This window comes from Aethalodelphis obliquidens, unplaced genomic scaffold (genome assembly GCF_003676395.1).
Source record: "Aethalodelphis obliquidens isolate GAN/ISIS:26980383/991018 unplaced genomic scaffold, ASM367639v1 scaffold86, whole genome shotgun sequence".
NCBI classification, from domain to species: Eukaryota; Metazoa; Chordata; class Mammalia; order Artiodactyla; family Delphinidae; genus Aethalodelphis; species Aethalodelphis obliquidens.
In genome coordinates, this window is record NW_020838030.1 from 1,448,273 (window position 1) to 1,472,455 (window position 24,183).

Consider the following 24,183-nt stretch of genomic DNA (forward strand, 5'->3'; position numbering starts at 1 on the left):
ATTAACCTATCTTTCTTGTCACTGGAAGACATTCATTTCAGTTCCCTTGCCCTTCCAAGATGGCGCCATCGCCACACACACCCGCCCCGCGCAACTGACCCACTCAAGCTGGCGTGCATTGCTCTGCAAGACGTATGCCGCCCTTCTCAAGATGGCGACAATACTAGCCCTGTTACCTTCCGCCCTCTTCAAGATGGCCTTAGCAGTTAGCTTCACTCCTGGGTACGGTGATCTTCTCAAAATGGTGAAGGACGCAGCGCGCACCACATCCTGACCTTCTCAAGATGGCGCCAGCGTCGTAAACAGCGTCGCTCTCATGAGGACACTTCCGGTTACGCCGGAAGCCTGTATAAGAGGCCTGCGGAGACCCGGTGAGGCGTTCACTTTGTGCTGGGGCGCTCTGGTGCGACCATGGACCGGAAGAAAAAGCCTTTGGACGTCACGGCGTCCTCGGTGAGTACGGGTGTAGATGATGCTGCGGGCTCCACGTCTCCTCGCTTCTGCCGGACAGGAATCTCGACCTCGTTTGTTTCTTCACTCGGGGACCCAAACTTGGCTTCCCCTCAGACAGGACCCCCGGTACCTGGCTTTTCTCCCAGAAAAAGCCAGGGCCCACTTCTTGCTTGTAGAACCCTGAACGTGACGTCTCCTCTCCGCCGTGCACCGGCACCAGGCTTGCCCCTCAGACGCGGACCAGAACCTGGTGTCTTTTCCGGGTTTGGAATGTCCCTGCCTCCCCTCCGCGACAACAGGCCAGGTCTCTTTGCCAGCCTTGTCTTCGTTACCGTCGGAGGGGGAACGCAGCCTCTGCTAGCTGTGCAGATATGTCTCCCTTTAGTTCAGGGACGGGCATGGTCCCCCCAGAACATTAGTGTGATTTGTTCCCCAGGGTCCGAGATGCCCAGAGTCCCCACCAGGAACTAAACAGTTGTTAATACACCCGTAGGCTGCGCTGCCCGGAAGCTGTAAGGTCTAACAGAATGTAAACAGCATTGTTAAGTTAGTTGCTTCTAGGAAGAAAACCTGTTCTGAGTACTTTTGTGCCAGCACTTTGTATGCACTACCTCATTGAATCTTCCTGACTGTTTTAGGAGGCAGGTGCTAGTAATATCCCCATTTTATAGGTGATGCCATTGAGGCTCCGAAAATGAAGTGGCTTTCTCCAGCTTACATACTGAGTTCTTAGTGGTAGAACTAGGCTCACTCCATCTGTTTGACTCCAAAGCTGTTGTCTTTTCCGTTATATCAGAGCAAATTGCCTAACCTTTGGTTTAATCTCGGATTTACTGCAGAATGTTAGGATGCACGCGATATGAAGGAAAAGATGGAAGTAGCCCAATATTTGAGCTCCTTTCCCCCGTCTAATACTGAAAATTGGTACTAGTTGTTATGTTTGAGGATTAGGAATCAAAAAGCTGTAAAATTAAAGTTATCCTTTCCTGACGGGTTAAAATTAGCAATAATCATAATGTGAATGCCATCTGGGAATTGACACTTTTCTGAGCATCTTCATTTTAAAGTTCAAAAGTTTAATAGGAAAATGTCTGGCTAGAAAATTAATGTAGTTAAGAAGGCTTAGAGGGACTTTCTTGGCAGTCCAGTGGTTAAGACTTCGCCTTCCAATGCAGGGGACGTGGGTTCGATCCCTGGTTGGGGAGCTAAGATCCTACATGCCTCTGGGCCAAAAAACCAAAAGACAAAATAGAAGTAATGTTGTAACAAATTCAATAAAGACATTAAAAATGGTCCACATCAAAAAAAAAAAAAGGCGGCTTAGAAGAACAGGCTTAAGTTTTTTTCCTTAAATGTACAAGTCTTTTTTTTAGTGATACATGTAACTTTATTTATTTTTAATTTTTGGCTGCGTCAGGTCCTAGTTTCAGCACGCGGGATCTTTCGTTGTGGCGCGCAGGCTTCTCTCTTAATTGTGGTGTGCGGGTTTTCTCTCTCTAGTTGTGGAGCGTGGGCTCTGTAATCTGCAGCACGTGGGCTTAGTTGCCCCGTGGCATGTGGGTATCTTAGTTCCCCGGCTAGGGATCGAACCCACGTCCCCTGCATCAGAAGGTGGATTCTTTACCACTGGACGACCAGGGAAGTCCCAAGGCTTAAGTTTTAAATTTTTTTTTTTTAATTTAGAGTATTAGGCCCTAGAATGAACCTGCCCTTGGCATTATTAAAAACCCTGCCAAGCCTGTTTTTAAATTGCTTCCTTCCAAAATAGAAATCATTGAGCTCAGTCATTTTGATTTACCTTAAAAGTCAGTTTGTGATGCTGGGCTTTATAAGTATCTGCTTTATAAATGACCATGTGTATAAGCAGCTGTACTTGGATCCTTAAAAAGGAAGCAGTCATTACATCCTTTTTTGGAGTAGATAGTGGTGACTGATCCAACTCCCCTGTACCCTTTGCTCTGGCCTTTCCTCTTCTTGAACCCTGTTGTTCAGCTAAACTTGCAGTTTCCAAAACACGCTGAAACAAAATTCACTCAGTCCATTTTCTTTCTAGCTATTGAAACCTTGCCTATCCTTTAAGCTTCATTTCAAAGCCATCTCTGATCACTCTGGCCAGAAGGAAATACTCCTTTATCTGAACTTTTTGCTACTTAATTCCACTCTTCACGTCATTTTTTACAACGGACTGGTATTGTAAGTTACATTTCTTAGGAGATTGTAGGCTCTTTGAGGCAGCTTTATGTCTAATTCATGTTGGTATCCTGCTCTTCAATGTTAAGTGCCAGACATATACTGGTGCTCAGATTGTTGCTGAACAAAGACGTTTTCCTATAGAAATAATAAATTGTTGTGATGTTTAAGTGAAATTACTACAAGAAAAAGCCAAGGACAGTGCCAGTCAGACAGAAGGTGGTTAATAATGTTAGTTGAATCTGAATCTAAAAGATGCAGATTTCATTTACCTTGCTTTATCACTCTCCCCTTGCCCAGAGGAAAGCCTTGAAGTGTTGAAAGTTAAATGCATTTACAACAGAGCTGGAATGAAATATGACTTGGTTTTATTTTGTACTAGATTCTACATTTAAACTTTTAGTTTTATATCCAGTTTTGTCCATTTATAGGAGCTTGTAATCTTGTTTTGAGAATTATAAAACTTAGAAATCCAGTCACTCATTAGAATTAATTGTTTTTGTTTGCTTATTGGTTTTATTTTAGTTGGTAGACCTTAAGGCTGAACTCTTCCGAAAACAAGAAGAATTCAAACAAGAAAAACTTCTAAAAGATGCTGGAGTTTTGGGGAAACCAAAACCAACTACTAAGGTAAAAATAAGATCTAATTATCTCCATCAATTCCAAACATAGGGAAATTACACTGTACTTAGGTCTTTTGAAAGTGTTCATGGTGTCTGCTACATAAAAATCCCTGTCTTGTATTTGAACATATGCATGAAATGTTTTAAATATTAATAGAAATTGGTAAGATTTAAAAGCGCATTATGGGCTTCCCTGGTGGCGCAGTGGTTGAGAGTCCGCCTGCCGATGCAGGGGACACAGATTCGTGCCCCGGTCCGGGAAGATCCCACATGCCGCGGAGCGGCTGGGCCCGTGCGCCATGGCCGCCAAGCCTGCGCGTCTAGAGCCTGTGTTCCGCAACGGGAGAGGCCACAACAGTGAGAGGCCCCCCGTACTGCAAAAAAAAAGAAAAAAAAAGCGCATTGTAATGATCTAATTCTTTAGCCACTTCTTTTGGAATAGTACATGCTGTTAGAATGTGTTTATTTACATTTCCATGGAAGATGATCTAGTTTTACAGGTGTTATAAATCCAAACAGAGATAAACAATTAGATAATATAGAAATATAGCAGAAATATAGCTGGGTCTTTAAGAGTTGTGAATGTTTTTACAATTTTATAGCTAATGGTATCTGTTACTTGTGTTACTAAATCTCTGTTATATATGTTTTCATTAGTCTTGAATTAGGTTGTAATCATTCAGGAGATAAAAGAGAAGTAACTGCAATTGTATAAAGAAATTTTTTTTTATGTAATTAGGGCTTTTTTTTTCAGCTCCAGCTTTGCTATGGACAGTGTATTTACAGGACATAGGTTGGCTGTCAGAAGTCTAGTTATTTCCACTGATTCATAAGATCTAATTATCTTTTTTTTCCTTCTGATGTACAAGACAAGTAGAGAGTTTTTGCGATCATTTGGTGATTCTGTCTTGTCTTTTTAAATTATTCTCCAGAAACCAAGTATCTGGAGCAGACAAAACACAGGAGTTTCGAATCGAGCTGAGAAGGATGCTGAACAGAAGATTGAGGAACAGAAGACTTTGGACAAAGCGAGGTAAAGTTTCGCTCTGATAAATGTAGCTGCTGTTGTGGCTACCCAGGCAAAGGAATGAAAGTTCAACTTTTACTCTTTTTGATTTACAATTTTAATTTTTATCATCCTTATAGCCAAATACTCTTATTACTCTGAAAATAATATAATTTGCAGACATATTTATAGTCTTATAAGAAGACAAGAGAAAGCCTCAGTTTAAAAGATGAAACAGTCCCACTTTGAGCCCCTGTTAGGCACTGAGGTTATCAACAAGTGTTTAAGAAGTGTCCCCATGGTGGTGTGGTTTGGGGCTACTAGGTGGCATGCTATTAGCATTTAGAAAGTGAATTTCCCCCTCAACTTTTTAATATGAAAAACTTCAAACCGACAGAATATTTGAAAGAAGAGTGTGATGAATATTCTAATACTTTTCACCTAGCTTCACCAATTAACATCTTTTAAAATTTACTTTCTTTTTCCCCCTCCCTCTCTCCAGTGTGTGTAGAGAAACTTCGTTAAACATCATGATACTTTACCTCTAAATATTTCAGCATATATCTTTTAAGAATAAGGACATTATCTTGCATAATCACAATACTGCTGTCATACCCAAGAAATTTGACACTGATAAAATAGTACTATCATATGGTCCATATTCAGATTTCACCATTTATCCTAAATAAAGGTTATGTCCTTTATTGTTTTTTAAAACATTTAATCCAAGAGTCAATCAAAGAGTACATATTGCATTTAATTTTCATATCTCTTTAGTCTCTCTTAATCTAAAACAGTTCCCTTGCCTTTTTGTTGTCTGTTATGCCGTTAATGTTTTTTAAAGAGTCCAGCCCAGTTGTTTCTACAGTGTCCCACAATCTGATTAGGGTCACACTAACTGTTGTTGGTAAGAATACTATTGAATATATAGGTAATGATATGTCCTCCCATTGAATCACATCGGGAGGTTCATGATGTCAGTTTAAGTCATTATTGGTGATGATAACTTTGATCACTCAGTTAAGATAGGTCTGCTAGATTTTTCCACTGTAAAGATGCTCTTCCGCATTTGTAATTAATAATAATCTAAGGAGGGAAACTGAGACTGTGAATATCCTGTTTGCCAGTATGTTTTTATGCGACGGTTTTGTCTTCACTGATGGGTCAGTTATTACAGTGATGATTTCAAAGTTAGGATTTTTCTAATTCTATCCTTCCATGTTTATTATTTTTTCATTCTGTTTATTAGCTGGCATTCTTCTGTAAAGAAGAGCTCTTCCCTTATTTGCAGTATCACCCTGGACTCAGAATCCCAAGTTTTAATGTCTGTCATGACTGCCACATGTGCTTTTGGATCTATTGCATAATGAAAGTTGAAAACAGTGGTTGCTAAGGCTCCTCAGCTCTTTTGGGTCTGAGAATAAAGGGCAGAATATTAGCCCATTTGGGGGATTGTTTTCCTTAATGTTTGGCCTATCCTCAACAGACATGAGACTTGACTTAAAGGTATGTTCATTTTTGAGACATTTTTCTCACTACTGGACATTATTCTTAGAATTTTAATTTTGTTGAAAGATGCTATAACTTTTTAATGCTTTATATATGTATTTTATTAAGATATAATTGAAGTATAATGTTATATTAGTTTCAGGTGTACAACATAATAACTTGATATTTGTATATATTGTGAAATGATCACCACAATAAATCTAGTTAACATCTATCACCACACAGTTTTTTTTGTCTTGTGATGAGAACTTTTGAGATCCACTCTTTTAACAGACTTCAACTATGCAATACAGTCATTATACTGTATGTTACATCCCCATGACTTACTTATTTTGTAACTGGAAGTTTGTACATTTTGACCCCCTTCACCCATTTCACCCATTTCCTCCCCACCCTCTGGCAACCACCATCCTGTTGTCTGTATCTATGAACTTGTTAGTTTTTTTGTTTAGGGCTTTTTTGTTAGTTTGTTTGGGTTTTTGTTTTTTTAATTTCACATATAAATGAAATCATACGGTATTTGTCTTCTTTGTCTGACTTATGTCACTTAGCATAATGCCCTCAAGGTCCATCCATAGCATTGCAAATAGCAAGATTTCATTGCTTTTTATGGCTGAATAGTGTTCCATTGTGTATGTATGACGCCTTTTCTTTATCCGTTCATACATCAGTGGACACTTAGATTGTATCCTTATCTTGGCTATTGTAAATAATGCTGTAATGAACATGGGGGTGCATGTTTCTTTTGAATTAGTGTTTTCATTTACTTCAGATAAATACCCAGAGGTGGAATTGCTGGATCATATGGTAGTTCTTTTTTTTTTTTTGGCCATGCTGTGCGGTATGTGGGATCTTAGTTCCTCAACCAGAGATGGAACCCCTTCCCTCTGCATTGGAAGTGCAGAGTCTTAATCACTGAACTGACAGGGAAGTCCCCATATGGTAGTTCTATTTTTATTTTGTGAGGAATCTCCATACTCTTTTTCCATAGTGGCTATGCCAGTTTACATTCCCACCAACAGTGCATGAAAGTTTCCTTTTCTACACATCCTCACCAACCAACACTTGTTATTTCTTGTCTTTTTGATAGTAGCTGTTCTAACAGGTATGAGGTGATATCTCATTGTGGTTTTGATTTGCGTTTCCCTCATGATTAGTGATGCTGAGCAGCTTTTCATGTACCTGTTGGCCATCTGTATGTCTTTGAAAAAATATCTATTCAGGTCCATTTTTTAAATTGGATTGTTGTTTTGCTGTTGAGATGTAAGTTCTCTGTTTATTTTGGCTATTCAGCCTTTGTCAGATAAATGATTTGTAAATATTTCCTCCCATCCAATAGGTTGCCTTTTCATTTTGTTGATGATTTCCTTTGTTCTGCAGAAGCTTTTTAGTTTGATATAGTCCCTTTTCTTTATTTTTGCTTTTATTGCCTTTGCTTTTCATGTCAAATCCAAAAAAAGTCAGTGCCACAGCGGATGTCAGGGAACTTGTGGCCTGTGTTTTCTTCTAGGATTTTTATGGTTTCAGGTCTTACATTCAAGTTTTTATTCCATTTTGAGTTAGTTTTTGTGTACAATAATGGTCTAGTTTCATTCTTTTGCCTGTGGCTGTCCAGTTTTCCCAGCACCATTTATTGAAGAGACTGTCCTTTTCCCATCGCATATTCTTGGCTCGTTTGTTATAAATTAAATGATCATGTGTGTGGGTTTATTTCTGGGCTCTCTTTCCATTCCATTGATCTATGTGGCTGTTTTTATGCCGGTACCATACTGTTTTGATTACTATGGCTTTGTAATATAGTTTGTAATCAGGGAGCGTGATGCCTCCAGCTTTGTTCTTCTTTTCCAAAATTGCTTTGGCTCTTTGGGGATCTTTTGTGGTTCCATACAAATTTTAGGGTTGTTCATTCTATTTACGCGAAAAATGCCATTGGAGTTTTAACAGGGATTGCTTTGATTTTGTAGATTGTTTTGGGTAGCATGGACATTTTAACAGTATTCTTCTAATCTGTAAATACCTTTCCACTTATGTGCATCATCTTTGGTTTCTTCATCAGTGCTGTGTAGTTTTCAGTGTATAGGTCTTTCATCTCCTTTGTTAAATTTATTTCAAAGTATTTTATGATTTTTTTTTTTTTTGGCTGTGCCACATGGCATGTGGGATCTTAGTTCCCCAGCCGGGGATCAAACCTGCACCCCCTGCGGTGGAAGCATGGAGTCTTAACCACTGGACAGCCAGGGAAGTCTCTTCTGTTCTTTTTGATGCAATTGTAAATGGGATTGTTTTCTTATTTTCTCTTTCTGATAGATCATTATTAGTGTATAGAAACGCAACAGAGTTTTGTGTATTGATTTTGTATCCTGCAACTTCACTGAGTTCATTTATTAGTGCTAACAGTTTTTTGGTGGAGTCTTTGGGATTTTCTTTTTTTTAAATTTATTTTTGGCTGCATTGGGTCTTCATTGCTGCGTGCAGGCTTTTCTCTAGTTGCAGTGAGCAAGGGCTACTCTTCGTTGCGGTGGGCGGGCTTCTCATTGCAGTGGTGTTGCGGAGCATGGACTCCAGGCATGCAGGCTCAGTAGTTGTGGCGCCCAGGCTTAGTTGCTCCATGGCATGTGGGATCTTCCCGGACCAGGGCTCAAACCCGTGTCTCCTGCATTGGCAGGTGGATTCTTAACCATTGTGCCACCAGGGAAGCCCAGGATTTTCTGTGTATAATGTTATGTCATCTGCAAATAGTGATAGTTTTATTTCTTCCTTTTTGATTTGGACGCCTTTTTTTTTTTTTCTTGCCTAATTGTTCTGGCTAGAACTTCCAATACTACACTGAATAACAATGTTAAGGGTAGGCATCCTTGTCTTGTTTCTGACCTTAGAGTAAAAGCTTCCACCTTTTCACCATTGAGTATTAACTATGGGCATGATCTTTTTTAGTTTCCTCTGCATAACAGAGTATTCCTTGGTACTTTGCTGTGATTTTTCTATCCAGTAACTTTTTACATAATACATTCATTGTGCTCGTGGGGAATCAAGTCTCCCCATGATCTGCAGGACTTCTGCATCTCTCCAGAGCTTACAGCAGGCCGAGGTAGGTCCATGAGGATCTAAGGCCTCAGGCAAGTTACTTTTCCATTGAGACGCTTTCCTTGTCTGTGCTGTGTGGTGGTTAATACTTAACTCATGAAGCCCTTTAAGAGATTAAAGGAGTTACATAGTGTCTGGCACATAGTGGGTTCCAGATAAGTGTCCCATACCCTTGCCCTCTGAGTTCCATCTTCACTACTTGACTGAAGAAATGTTCTTTACAGTCACCAATGACTTCTTCATATACTAAATCCAGTGGCCATTTCCCTGACATCTTCCTTGATCTCCATTACTTTTTAATTAATTAATTAATTAATGTATATTTTTTGGCTGCATTGGGTCTTCGTTGCTACACATGGGCTTTCTCTGGTTGTGGTGAGCGGGGGCTGCTCTTCGTTGTGGTACGCGAGCTTCTCATTGCGGTGGTTCTCTTGTTGCAGAGCACGGGCTCTAGGTGCGCAGGCTTTAGTAGTTGTGGCGCGCGGGCTTGGTAGTTGTGGCTTGCGGGCTCTAGAGCGCAGGCTCAGTAGCTGTGGCGCACAGGCTTAGTTACTCCACAGCATGTGGGATCTTCCTGGACCAGGGCTCGAACCCGTGTCCCCTACATTGGCAGGTGGATTCTTAACCACTGCGCCACCAGGGAAGTCCCTCCATTATTCATCTGAAGACTCTTCCTGCCATCTTAAAACTGTCTTCTTTCTGTTACACTGCATCCAAACTTCTTATCCTTTCCCATGCACTCTTGTCCCCACCTGTCTCTGTTGTGTTTATTTTGTACCAGTCTCCCCTTTGTTCAGCACCCTCTACCACGCTGATGTCTCCTTGAACATGTCAAGTTCATTCCCTCTTCATCTTTCCTCTGCCTGACATGCTTTCTCCCTGAAGATTCCTTCCATGGTTGACTTCTTGGTATGCAAGCCTTAGGCCAAACGTCCTCTTCAGAGAGGTTTCCCCTGACTACCCTATCTTAGTGTCCTGCCCATTTTCTCTGTCCAGACAGTGTATTTTGTTTTCTAAATTTTTTGAAGTTTTATTTTTACTAAGGTGAGATTCTGTAACAAGACTGCTTGTTACATTAAGTTCCATCTGAAAAAGAGCAACTTAACCTCTTAGAAGTTGATATGACTAAGCTGGTCCACAGAGCACTCCATCAATGCATGACAAAGGGCTTCTATTGGGATAACCTGTTTTTATTTCCTTCCCTTCTTCTCACTGTCTGAAATCCTCTTTTTCATTGATTTATTTATTGTCTTTCTCCTTCTCTAGAGTGTGACCCCCATGAGAGCTGGAACTTTGTCTTATGCACCTAAAACAGTGCTTGGCACTTATGTAGTCAGTGCTTGCGAATGAATCTGTAAAATGAAAGAGGAATCTTTCTGACATAGACGCGAAGAGGCTGTAACTGGTGGCATGCTTTACGTGTATTATCTAATTGATTCTCATTACAAACCTAAGAGGCAGTGCTATCTTTCCTATTGTGATGTGGGAATTGAGGTGTGTGAGAGGTTAAGTCACTTATTCCAGAGCACACAGCAGTGTGACCAAGGAACTTCATTGCCTTGGGACACCATTATTATTATTATTATTGTTAATACTATTTTGGTTGCGCTGCATGGTATGTGGGATTTTCGTTTCCCAACCAGGGATCGAACCCATGCCCCCTGTAGTGGAATCACAGAATCCTAACCACTGAACCACTAGGGAATTCCCTTGGGACACCATTAGAAATGAAATTTTCTATTATGATTAAGTGTGATCCTTCACAAGCAAAAACTCAGATGACTTGTTTGGGGCTCTTTACCATTATAGGTATTTCTAGAATAAAAGAATTGTCAGCTGTCTTACCCACGAAAGAATAAATGTCTCTAGAATTAACATGAGCAGGGAGACTGCTGTATTGAAATACCAGGGTTGATGTTTGTTTTTTATTAGCTATTTGTCATGAATACATTATTCATGTTCTGTATAAAATAGACACGATATATTTTTAACAGACTTCCAAGAAGTTGGTCTCTACCTCCCTTAGGCCTGATGAGCCAAGGGAGACCAGGGACCCTTGTATAAGACAAGGAATTTGTAAAACAAATAGAATTTGTTGATCCATTTGGAAGGTTGCAAATAGAAAATGTTTTTGTTTAAACATCTCTCTTTTTTTGGTATTTAAGTTACATTTGGCATTTAAATTAAATTGGAATCTTAATTCATTCATGTATTCACTCATCAAATACTTACTGAGCATCTGCTATGCACCAGATACTGTTTTAGGCCCTGGGATACAGTCAAGAATGAGAGAAACATGGGCTAGGCTTTCACGGAGCTTGCGTTTGGTTGGCAGAGCAGACCTGGCTGGGCCTGAGGGTCCCCTCAGGGCGGGGTTTCAGCTGTAGTCAGGCTGGGTCCCTTGGGCAGGTTGCAGCAGTAAGGCTGGGGATGGGGCAGACTTACCAGGAGTTGCAGTGATAAAGACCATTTCTAATACTTGCTTTTTTTTTTTACTACTAGGGAGAAATTGGAAGAAAAAGCCAAATTATATGAAAAAATGACTAAAGGAGCCTTTATAGGTAAATATGATTATTTATGTATCTTTATTTTCTGTAATTCATATACCTCTGTGGTATTTTATTATTTGTTAAAATAATTGTAAGAATAGGGAGAAATTTAAAGAATAAAATTGATTACTTTCCGTGCCAGCACAGAAACAAGAAAATCAGCAATAGTTTTTCAGTTGCCCCGTGGGTGCTGGGCTCCATGATAGGTGCTATGAAGGGACAAGCTAGTACGGTATAAGCCAGATTCTCTGCCTCTGCCCTCAAGGGGGGGTATATCATCAGTGGAGGAAAATGGCACAGAACAAAACAAATTTAGGAAGCAAGGTCTAAATAGGCCACAATTACAGTTATTGCTATGTTAAAAAAAACCTGGGAGGAATTATGGTTATATCAGGGTACTGGAGTTATGGTTCCTTTTCCCCTGTTTTTCTCTATTTTTAGTTTTTTTCTGTGATGTGCTTATAGTTGCTTTTAAGATAATAATAAAAAGATCCCCCTTTCCTCATACCTGCCCCAGAAAAATAAAACCCAACCTACAGTTCAACAGCAGTAGAAGAGATTTTACAAGGCAGTACATATCTTATTGCCTTTAAAAGGCATGTGTGGAAGTCTCTAGGGAGAAGGTGCCTCTGATGGGGGTCTTGAAGGTGTTGGAAAACTGGAGAAAGGGATTCTGCAGGGGGAGAATGGAGAGAGCAGATCGGAGGGAGGAGAGGGCCAGAGCTGGCAGAGCCGACTAGCAGGGCTGGGTCAGAGGGGCAGGGAGAGGGGGTAGTGGGGCAGCAGGAGGGTAGCGGGGCGGGACCCTGGTCATGGGTGGCCCAGACAGCAGAGGCCTGTTCCCTGTGTGGTGGGGAGCCCAGCCTGGGCAGGTTGGGTGCGCGCAAAGCTGAGGGCCCTGGGAGAGGCTTTGCCTTCCTCCTAAAGAAGCAGCAGGGTGTCAGTCAGCAGGAGGCCTCACTGTTACATGGTCTTACACCTCAGTTCTGGGAACGTGTATCTCTTTCCCATTTGAGTTACATGTTTTTGTGGCTTAAAAAAAAAAGTCTTTTTTCGTTTGATTCAAACTTTACTTATATTGTTAATATAGAAATCAAGTCCAAAGGAGTGTGTAGACGTGGAGATTTGGTTCTGTCCATACCGGCAGGCCCACCTCCTGATAGGCATATTGGACCAGCATGTTCGGGCTAGTCAAGTTTTGGAGCCTCAGCTCTTCTCCACTGTACAGTGAGGGTAACACCAGCCCCTGGTAGTAGGGAACCTACTATCTGTTCTTTAGAGCTTAAATCTAGCAGAGTGAAACTTCATGAAACATTGTGAATACACCCACTATACTGTGTTAAATTAAAATCATGGATTGCTGTTTAACTTTCAGTGTATGTTTTAGCTCAAGTAGATCATGAAGCCTGCAGGCAGATGGCACTTTACACATCTCTGTATGCCCTGCAGATCCTGGCACCGTGCCTTACCTGAAAGTGGTGTTCTTTGGATTGAAAAGAATTCAGATGACTTCATTTACTTGTGTTATGACCCTTCAAACATTTGCCATACTGTAGCAGTATAATTAGGGTTATGGGATATGGCCCACATGATTAGAGAGGGGTATTACTGATAGCCACAAAGACTACTGAGAAATACAGTTCTGCTTCTGTATTATGTAATTGGCTATATGAGTCTCTTGAAATCAAATGGTTTTGTTATCTTAAAGCCTTTTGTTATTGACAAGGCAGCAGAAAACATTAGGCTTTTAAAGATTTTTTTATGTGGTACATGTGTCCAGTGGTCTATTTACAGCTTCCCTGTCAGTCTCGAGGTGGCTCTGTGTCTTTGTGAGCATTTAGGGGGTGGGTGGAGACATCAACTACTGAATTGTCGGGTAATATAGCTGCCTAGTGTTGAATGTGACTGCTTCCTGTCAATTACACGTGTGGTCTTCTTCTTTGATGTCAAGAATCTGAAAATTATTTTTTATGTCCTAGATGAAGAAGTGGAGGATATGTACCTTGTGGATTTCACACAGAAGATCATAGACAAACGCAAAGAAATGGAAGAGCTTGGTGCCAATAGAGATTATAGAAAGACAGAAAGAGATGATGATGAAGAAACCGTTTCTGAAAAAGATATCCCTCCTCCCCAGGATCCCAGTGAAGAATGGTTGGTGATATTATGCCATTTGGTCATGTTAACATTGTCAGACTTGCGTTTAGTTTTTGAGAGTTATGTTGTTTGGTTGATATCAAGCCATTTCTCTCTATCCTTAAATATTTATTTATTTACTATTTATTTATTTTCGCTGTGCTGGGTCTTAGTTGTGGCATGTGGGCTCTTTGTTGAGGCATGCGGGCTCTTTAGTTGTGGCGTGCAGACTTCTTAGTTGCAGCATGTGAACTCTTAGTTGCGGCATGCATGAGGGATTTAGTTCCCTGACCAGGGATTGAACACGGGCCCCCTGCATTGGGAGTGCTGAGCCTTACCCACTGGACCACCAGGGAAGTCCCAGTCTCTCTCTCTTTTTTTGGCTGCATTGGGTCTTCATTGCTGTGCGTGGGCTTTCTCTAGTTGCAGTGAGCAGGGGCTGCTCTTCGTTGCGGTGCGCGGGCTCTAGGTATGCGGGCTTAGTAGTTGCGGCTCGCGGGCTCTAGAGCACAGGCTCAGTAGCTGTGGCACATGGGCTTATTTGCTCCATGGCATGTGGGATCTTCCCGGACCACGGCTCAAACCTATGCCCCCTGCATTGGCAGGTGGATTCTTAACCATTGTGCCACCAAGGGAGTCCCTTTCTCTCTGTTCTTAATCAGTTTTCTTTCTTTAGAGACTCCACTTTAAATAGGATTGGATTTATAGGTATAGAAGGAGTAGCTCCAATAAGGAAATAATTACAGGTAGACTGAACTCCTGCCATGTGCCAGGCACTGTGCCAGGTATGGAGGCATTGATAGGCCTGTTTCATTGATGTGAAAAAGTTGTTTAGGCAGAAGAATGTTCCTTTGTTACCCATGCCACCTTACCCATGTCCTTATTCGGGCATCATGGAGAGTCATCACGTAGATAGTGTTATCTCTATTTCCAGTGAAAAGAGGCTGGCAGAGCTGATCCAGTGAGCCTTACTCTGGCTGTGACATTTTCTGGCAGTGTGGTCTAGGCATCATGACCTGGATCTGGACAGCAGTAGCTCTGCCTTTCACTTGTGATATGGTTGTGATCAAGTTCCTACCCTCTCTAAGCTTCAGTTTCCTCATCTGTAGAACAGGGATGGTGATGCCTAGTAGGTGAATGATGGGGAAACTAAACTAGTCTTTTCTTTACAAAGAGACCAGAATGAAAATTCCATTATGATTTTTTGTACCTAAGACATTGTTTAGAAACTTGTTCAAAAGGGCTTGAAATTGCATGGAGATGCACTGATGCTGTGTCCTGGGAGTAACCCTGCCTGTTCCCCTCCTGCTGGTGCAGAGCCCACCCCTCCCCCACTTCAAGGCTCAAATGTCCTCTTTATGGGGGTGTTTGTTAGGAACTGCTTAGGATTGTTGGCAGCACTCGTTGACCTTTTGTCAGCCATTGCCCCTGTGGGCAGGAGTCATTTATGAGTGAGGAGAGCAGTCTTACTGCTTGGGAACACAGAGAACGTGCATCTTCATGCTGTGGAGGGGTCTTCTTACCTACCTTCTAAAACACTTATATTTGGGGTGGGCTAAGTGGCCACACACTTGCTATAGCAACCAGAAGAGGAGCCTGTATGATGCCATCCCTTCTGTCATGGTCTCTTCATCATTTCTAGTCTAAGTGGTTTCTCCCTCATCTCAACTCTGGTAGCACTTAAACATACTTTCTGCTCCTTTGGGTCTTACCTTTTATTTATATTGACACATAACTGGCCTCATTACCAGAAGAAGATTGAGGCAAACTTCTGGTACTTTTTACACCCTGCCTGCTCCTGTTAGGAGTGTTTCATGAGCGTGTGCCCTAACTTCCCCCTAGAGCCCTGTGAAGAGGGCATGACTCCGAGCCCTCCTGTGTCCCCCTTGTACCTCGAGTAATTGTTTCTCTGAGAGCTTGCTCAGTGATTGCTGATTACATGGGGCAGTTGCTGGCTGCTGTTCTGCCACTTCTTTTTGATGGGATCTGAATGTTTTGGAGGCCTTCTCCAGAGACAGAATGGCCTGTGATTGCTTTTCATAGGAGAAATCTCATCTCCTTTGAAAGGTTTAATGTCTTTTTTTTCCCCTCATATTAATGCCTGTATGATTACAATCAATTTGTTACTGATTTGAAGAGTTTGGAGGGCAATTGAAGGTGTCACATGCCACCATATGGTGAAGGAAGATGCACTGCAAGCAGTTCTGACACTTTTTTTGTTTTTAAATTAGGTTCCAGAATTGTAACTGCTTGTAAAATCCTTTAAGTAGTTAAGTTCCAGGTGGTGGAAAATCTTTCCACAAAAATACTGTAAATAACTACTCAGACCATCTGGCTCAATGTTTTTTGTTCTCCATTCATAGAAGAAGAAAAAAGGAAAAGAAGAAAAGGGAGAAAGAACCTGCTCTCTGCTGTTGGAGGTTTTATTTCTGTGGTCATCAGTTTTAGGACTATAGTTGTGGATTCCCAAACATTCAGTTTTTAAATCATAGGCTGACAGTTGGAATCGGCAGGTGTGAGACAAAAGAAAAGGCTAACAAAAGCAAAGCCACATGCATGGTAATCTGACCTTGAGTTGGTCCAGCAGCAGCGCTGGCCCTTCTGTGCTTTCTTCAGCCTCCTGCCAAAGGCTGTGAGGGAGTCCTTGCCCATAATTTAAAAAATTTAAAATGTTTTGCATCATAATGCAAATGAAATGTTACTCATGAAAACCTGCCCTTTTCCTGTATGGGGGAGTCTCAGTATTTCACTGGCCTTGCCGGCTGCCTGGCTCCCCTGCCTCATACCTGGACAAAGGTACTTGGGGCCAGGATGAGGAAAGAGGAACAGGGGTGAAAGATAACAGACTGGCCCACTGCTGAGGTGCTTCTTTGGTATAAAATGTGTGTTGCTTGGCTTCCTCCTAGTCAAAAAGAGTCTCTCAAAATACTTATATTAAGAAAGTTCTAATTCATTGGGAAGAATTGTACCAATTTGAAGAAATACAGGAAAGAATAAAAAGTCAAATTTGGGAAGACTGTAAGGAAGTGAGCAAGTTGAGAATATGGTACGGAGCAAAGTTATTATGATGCTGATAAAATATTTGGAATTGTTTAAACCAAATTAAAGTAAGTTCTGAGATGCTGCAGCAGGGGTCTTTGTGGCGTATTTGTCTTGAGGTCAGAGATGTACATGATCATTTTCTACAGTTTCTAAAACTAAGATTTAATAAAGGGCTCAATGAACTTACTGTGTGTCAACTTTTAACTTTGAAAAACATGTTCTTACCAATGGTAGTGGTCTCTCAGGTTGAGGGTTTTTCTTGGTGATGGGGCCTAAATTAACTTTTTACTGTGCACCAACTTCCTAACTTACGGAACCATATGTCATGTACAATTTTCCACGTCTTTTCACTTTTATTTCAGGGTGGATTATGTGGATTCTTTAGGGCGATCCCGGCGCTGTATGAGAAAGGATTTGCCACATCTGCTGGAAATGGATAAAAATCTTCAGGGGAGGCTGTAAGTGTGTGACATGCAAAGCTTTGCCCATGACATGCAGACACGGGGATTGTTTTGTGCGCAAGGCTGTTTTTAGTTTATTTTCTTTGGTGCTCTGCTGTAAGAGTATTTTTTTAATGTATAAGAATATTAGTGGAAGCACTTTTTTGGGGTTAGCATACACATACACACATAGTCCACACTCAGGGAACAACCTGAGTGATTGATCATCCAGATTGTGTAGCTACTAAAAGGGATGAGTTAGAGCCTATCTGTTTACTTGGAAGGATGTCTGCCTACAGAGTAACAAATAGAGAATGAGCCCAGACCAAGCCAACAAACAAACCACTGCGGAGAAAGTGTTTAAGAATATACTCTTGGTTATCCCACAGCAGGTGGGGGCAGGCAGGTAGTTAGCTTAACTTTTTGTTTATACACCTTTGCATTTTGAAGTAAGGGCTTTATGGCTAGAATTTTTTCTGTGGTGCCTAAGACACACCCAAGAGGTAACTTGCTAAAACATCCCAGGGAATAAAATTCTAACCAAGGGCAGCTGTTGTGTGGAAAGTGTTGGGAGAAGGTCCACCTTGTCCACATCATCCAGGTTCAGGTAGGCCTGGGCTTGGCACAGGGAAGAAAGTGCAGAAGCCCTGAGCCACCTGACAGGACATGAGGTCCTGCACGGGAGGCCGTCCACAGGAGGCCCGTAGTTCCTCCTCTCTGCCTCTCCTGCCCCCTCCATTCAGCCCAAGACCAGGGTGGGAAGGAAAGTAATTTGTCTGAGTGGTGAGGCAAGATTTCATTATGCTAATGTAACATGTTGCTTGCTTTGATTAAAGAAAGGTGAAAATAGTTTTTGCAGGTTCCCAGTGGTATTGTGGGTCAGAAGCCTCTGTAAGAAACTGTCTTCTTCATAACTAGAGTTACTCATCCATGATCGCACTCCTGAACTGAAGCATTGCTGTGTCACAACTCTTATCTAAGATGGTTTTTGCTCGATTTTCCTAGTTTCGTTAGTCCTGCAAATGAAAAAACCTTACTATCTGAAGATATGAGAAAAGAACTCCAGCGCCAGCAATGGGAGGAAGAAGAGAGGGAGTCCCTGAGAAGACCAATGGGGCCCGTACATTACGAAGACATTCGTGAAAATGGTATAGTCATCTGGCAGCTTTTTTTTTTTTAATTTATTTATTTTTGGCTGCATTGGGTCTTTGTTGCTGTGCACGGGCTTTCTCTAGTTGCGGTGAGCGGGGGCCACTCTTCGTTGCGGTGCATGGGCTTCTCATTGTGGTGGCTTCTCTTGTTGCAGAGCACGGGCTCTAGGCGTATGGGCTCAGTAGTTGTGGCACACGGGCTTAGTTGCTCCGTGGCATGTGGGATCTTCCCAGACCAGGACTCGAACCTGTGTTCCCTTCATTGGGAGGCGGATTCTTAGCACTGCGCCACCAGGGAAGCCCCCATCTGGCAGCTTTTTTAAATCATTTTTTTATCTTGAACAAATGACAAGCATAAAAGGAAGTATTCGTGAAGCAGCAGCTCTTATGTGGAAATAAAAGATTCTGCTTTCGGAATTGAAAATACCCCTTTTTTCACTTCATAGCCTAAAAATATTCATATTGGGAGTATCTTCCTAACAGAGGGTCTGTTAATCCGAGTTTGCTCCCCAAGAGAAGTGGAGACAGCCTATGACTAAAATGTTAATGAATATTTGTCACTTGGCAAACAGGATGGAAACAACTTCTAACTTTTGTTTTAGCTGCTTCTTAGAAAAAACAAAACAAAATGTGTGAGACATCATTGTGTTACTTTTTGCTGTGGTAGGAATTTGGTCTGAATTTAATTCACTGATCAGGGAAATCTAACCTTTTGGATAATTTTGACTTATTTCAGAGGCCCGGCAACTTGGTGTTGGATACTTTGCCTTTGCCCGAGATAAAGAGTTGAGAAACAAGCAGATGAAAACTTTAGAAATGCTGCGTGAGCAGGTACAAATTAAACTCAGTTGATGTTAAGGATTTGAGCGGTTGGGTTTCTTGTTGTACCGTACTGCAAAAAAATCTAGTAAATTAATTAGAAATTTACATTGCTATTCAGAATGCAATTATCGGTTTCATAAAGGTAATTGCGATATTATTTTGGTGTTTCAGACTTTAAGATTATAGTTGTTCAAAAGTAACTTGTATAACTTTGATGTTTTAAACTTGGTTTCAAATATGGCACTTTTGGAGCGGCCTGGGTGAGAAAATAGAAAGTTATTAGAGGGTGGTTAAGGAGTAGGACAGAATTTTCTTGAATGGTAAGCCTTCCAGGATACTCTGAACTCTTACTAAACTTCAGAAGACATCAGAGGGCTTGTGTAAGAGGACTTAACGGGTCGTCATGTTGAAGATCTCAAGGATGGCTTCTTAGAGGTGGCAGGAAAATCAATTAGTCTATTTTTAGAATAAAATTAATTATTTCATCCTTTTCAACAGAAATATTGTGAATACGCTAATCATTTTCTAATTTTCTGTTCTGTTCAGACAACAGATCAGAGAACAAAACGAGAAAATATAAAGGAAAAGAGAAAGGCTATGTTAGAAGCAAGACTTGCCAAACTCCGACAAAAAAAGATGAAAACATCTAAAGAGGATGGAGCAGAGGAAGAAGTTAGAGGTATATCTTGGCTCGTGTTTCTAAACCACAAAAGGAAAAATTTTGTTGATGTCTCAATAATAGGACTGGCAATGTGGAAATCAGCCATCTAGTTTTATTCTCTAAGCAAGCAGTGCACCTTGGAGATATTGCCAGGAACAGTTTTTATAACCAAAGTGGCATGGAATTACACTCCAAAGAAAATTTTAGGCTGTAGACAAGGGTATTAGCAGTATATTGTGTTGTTTCATAGAACAGCATGGTTTAGTAACTGAGACTTAGGAGTAAAATACCTAAGTAAAATAATTAAAAGGTATCTTAGGATAAAATTTAGTTGTGCACGTACATGTTTTAGACCTATTTTCATTTGCTATGGCTGCGGTTTTTGTTGGTTATTATAAAGTAATGTATTTTAAAGAAGACGTGCATTCAGAAAGTAATAAAATAAAGGATTTACAAATATGGGTATAGACAGCTTACCAAGGGACTGTTGAAATGCTGGGAGCACCGTTCAGTACTGTGGTCAGACTTGCTCACTGTGAGAGTTATGCTAGACTGGGATAAACTCCCCAACAGAGACACTGCAGAGACTGGCTCAAACCAGGTGGACGTCTGCTTCTCTAGTTTAACACCTCAGAGGTGGTGGGTGTCCAGGGCAGGTAGTAGCTCTGCCCTGTACGGTCACCTTTTCCCTGGCCTGTTCCTGTCTTAATCCTTCTGTCATTCCATAGAGGGTTCCTCTCACCTGCACGGTCGCTAGCTCCCCAGCACCTGTTCATGATCCAGCCCTGGGGAAGAAGGGGCGGGGACCCAGCTTCCATTCTAGGGATGTGAGTCAGGATCACACACAACCTACGGATTTACATCCCACTGGCCAGAATCCACGGGCCATGCCTAGCTGCAGGGGAGGCTGGGAAATGGCCTCTCTGACGAGGTGACACATATCCAGCTGAAGCTGGGGGGCACTGTAGTCCCAAAAGGAAGAAGGGGGTGTGGGTGTTAGGGGCACATAGAAGCTTCTCCAGCTCTCCTGGAAGCCTGTGCTAAGCCACGGGCCATTTTCTAATTCTGAACACACTTCAGTTTAGCTTTGGAAGGAGATCAGAACACTTGGGAATCGGAAAATGGTCCATTTAGTTTTGTATAAATGCTGTCTCCCTGTGACATGTTAAACTCTGTTTTGTTTCTCTGTTTTTGCTGTACTCCTGAACATCTGTCATTTCCACAAGATGTAAAGTGCCACCAGTGCTTTTTAAAAATCTATTTTCTTTTAAAATATGGCCAAAATAGAATAGCACACAGCCTGTCGCCAGGCTCCAGCTCTTCATCACCCTCAGTCCCCTTGCTTAGTCGGAGACTCTTACTTTAGTTGAGTAATTGGGGGGTTTCTGGTCCTTCGATTGTTGGTCAGGGGAAGCAGGGTGGCATAGTGGCAAACAGAGACTTGGAAATCCATCCATCCTGGGTTTGAATCCTGGCCCTTGTCACTGTCCACCTGTGTAGCATTTCTGATCTTAATTTTCTTTATCTATAAAATGGGTATAAAGTGGGAATACCAGTCCTGACTTTATTAGGGTTATTACAGGGTTAAGTGAACTATTGTATACAAAATACTTAGCCCACTGCCTGGCACATGATAGATACTCAATAAATACCGGTTATTGTTTGTACTCTCAGGATGAGCATGTTCTATTTAATTTTTTAAAGTAGTTTTAAGCTTTGTTATAATGAAGTCTTATTCCATTGCCAAAAATAGATGGAGATGTTATTGGGCCATTGCCACCAGAACCAGAGGTCATGCCAGCTCCTCATACAGCTGCCCAGAGTAGCAAAGTCGAAGTCATCGTTCAGGAGAGGAAGGATACCCGGCCTGGGGTGCCACACATCCGGGAGTGGGACAGAGGAAAAGGTAAGGGGGTCAGTTCTCCTGAACAGAGTGTGATTCTGGTGAGTCTTACTGGTCCTTGGAAGCTTAAGGAATTCTCCACATCGTTGAGCTTGTTTCTTCTCAATACCCAGGAGCATTAGACAGTGTGATTATAAAAGACCAGGGTCTACAAGGCGTCATGCCTAAAGGATGAGTTTCTTTTTTTTTTTTTTTTGAGAAGCACTTGGGGGAAGGTTTCTGAAATTCCCGCTGCCCCCATGTGGTCTTACAGCTTTGGGATGCTGTTTTTTTTTTGTTTTTTGTTTTTAATTTTTGGCTGCTTTGGGTCTTCATTGCTGCGCGGCTCTCTCAAGTTGCAGTGAGCGGGGTACTCTTCATTGCGGTGTATGGGCTTCTCATTGAAGTGGCTTCTCTTGTTGTGGAGCATGGGCTCTAGGCACGCGGGCTTCAGTAGTTGTGGCGCGTGGGCTCAGTAGTTGTGGCTCGCAGGATTTAGAGCGCAGGCTCAGTAGTTGTGGCGCATGGGCTTAGTTGCTTCGCGGCATGTGGGATCTTCCCGGACCAGGGCTGGAACCTGTGTCCCCTGCACTGGCAGGCGGATTCTTAACCACTGCGCCACCAGGGAAGCCCCTGGGATGCTGTTTTTCAGGAACCAGTTTTTAAAACCTTATGAAGGTTTGGTACTTTAATGTATTCCGTGTTTTTAGCAGTCTCTTTTATGTTCAGTTGAAAACAGTCTGTGTCCCAGTGTATTAACTCGGATTCACATATGGTTCCATTGGGTTATGCAGAATTGTCTGTAAATTTTTTCTGTAAATACATCACGGTCCCTACAGCAGCCTCTCTTTGGGAGAAGACTCTGGTTTATGTCTTTTTGAAAAAGATCATTTCAGTGGTACATTAGCGTGAATTGTTGGAACTGATGAGATCCACGACTAAAGTAAAAGATATGCAGATGGGTGAGTGCCTTTGGTTAGTGCTACTGTTAGAAATAGAGATGGAATACCAAGATAGATCTGGACAGGTGCCTTTTGTGTCTTCTAAAACTCAATAAAAGACAAAACTTGTGTTTTGCTATGAAGTACCTGTAACATTATGTCAAGCAAATGATTTAAGTGCTTGATTTTTTATGTTTGTCTCTCACATGCAATTTTAGTACTTTTTTGGCATTGTCTCTAGAGCCTGTCAGCCTTCTTTCTCCACAGAACCTTCCTTGAACCTTTCTCCACATGGAAGTTCTCACTCCTTTTTCTTGGCCTGGTTCCTTATCCTTTGTAGGCATCGCATATACCTTGTATTATAGTTCTGTTATTACTGTCCTTGTTCTCCAGAGAATTTAAGGTGGCTTTTAAGAAGTATATACAATAATTAAAAAGTAATAACAATAAACATTCAATGATTCAATCATCAGTTCTAATAATACTCTTTCTTATTTTTACTAGACTTTTCCTTTGGGTATTGGTTGAAGAGGCAATCAGATCTCCGGGCTGAGAGAGACCCTGAGTTTGCCCCACCATCGAATTACTTTGTGGACCAAAAAAGAACTGGTTCTCTGAGTAGCCAGGCATGGAACAGACCTGCACCTGCACAGAGTGACCCGGGGCAGCACCCTGGCCAGAGCCATGACCCCAGCTCTTCACATACATCATCCACTCCAGCCCCCAGCGGCCTACCACAAGCCCAGGCGGTCACTTTTGAAACTCTGGATGATATGATTTCATACTATAAACAAGTGACATGAACTTAAAAACACTATAACTTGGGTCTGTACTATTGATGGTGCCTTCCTCTCCCAGAGCAGAGAAAATAACTTAACTTTAGGGACTGAACTGTAACTTTCTCTTCCTGTCTTTTCCCTGAAGATCCAGACTTCAGGCTGTATTTGTCAGCAGGGAAGAAAGTGAATGGTACTGTGGGAACTCCGGCCACTTAGCTGTTCATTTCATTCTCATTGGTATGGAGATACCAGTTCATCTGGATTTACATGTGAGCTGAGGTAGAGTAAACATACTCTGTAATACTTGATACTAAGGTGTTTGCAATCCTGTCTGCTTCATACCCACTCCCAAGACTTATTCAGATTTAAGGGTTCCACTCCTTTCCTTTTGCCAGTACTAGCTTGTAGGTGTCTTTGTTCCAAGCATTCAGCTTCCAGGTCATTTGGTGGAGCATCTGTCAGGAAGAATTTTAGCCTGTCAAATGATGGCACATGAGGGTACACTGGGAGGCAAAGTGATCTAGTCTCCAGGAGGACCCTGACACTAATGGAGAATTAAGCATATCATTTGAAATGAACAGGAAGACCAGGGAGGACTTCACAGTCCAGAAAGGTAGACATTGACGTCACTTGCTCTTACTATCACTCCTTTTTGAGTGGCGATTATCACAGCCACGCTTAGTGGGCGTTCATTAAGTGTGTATTGAGTGATGGGCACATGTGGAGGTTGCTGGGCATGGTAAGAGCTGTGCTCCTTAGCCACCAGGGTTGGATTTTCATCTCCACCTGCCTCCCTGGTTCTCCCGCTCTGGGCCCTGATCTCTCTTGGGAGCTGAGTCATCTCAGCCTGGGTAGGATGGACTTGCGCTGGAGTGAGGGACAGCAAGGTCCTTTTGTCTTTACTAACAAGTGGGT

General features: G+C 41.8%; 2 protein-coding genes across 2 annotated transcripts in view; both read left to right on the top strand.

Annotated features, from left to right (window-relative positions):
* The first annotated feature begins 334 nt into the window (after positions 1 to 334).
* CCDC174 (coiled-coil domain containing 174) lies at positions 335 to 24,022 on the top strand. The gene is made up of 11 exons (XM_027093928.1): positions 335 to 453; positions 3,169 to 3,273; positions 4,199 to 4,299; positions 11,368 to 11,426; positions 13,394 to 13,568; positions 16,955 to 17,050; positions 18,038 to 18,180; positions 18,920 to 19,014; positions 19,552 to 19,684; positions 21,420 to 21,572; positions 22,994 to 24,022. Exons 1-11 carry the CDS (start codon positions 412 to 414, stop codon positions 23,290 to 23,292), a joined length of 1,401 nt encoding a protein of 466 aa, XP_026949729.1. The 5' UTR covers positions 335 to 411; the 3' UTR covers positions 23,293 to 24,022.
* The window catches only part of FAM194C (family with sequence similarity 149 member C), a 44,974-nt gene continuing 42,251 nt past the window's right edge, over positions 21,461 to 24,183 (top strand). Inside the window, 1 exon segment of the mRNA XM_027093853.1 lies at positions 21,461 to 21,572. The gene's annotated coding sequence lies outside the window, so the exon portion shown is untranslated.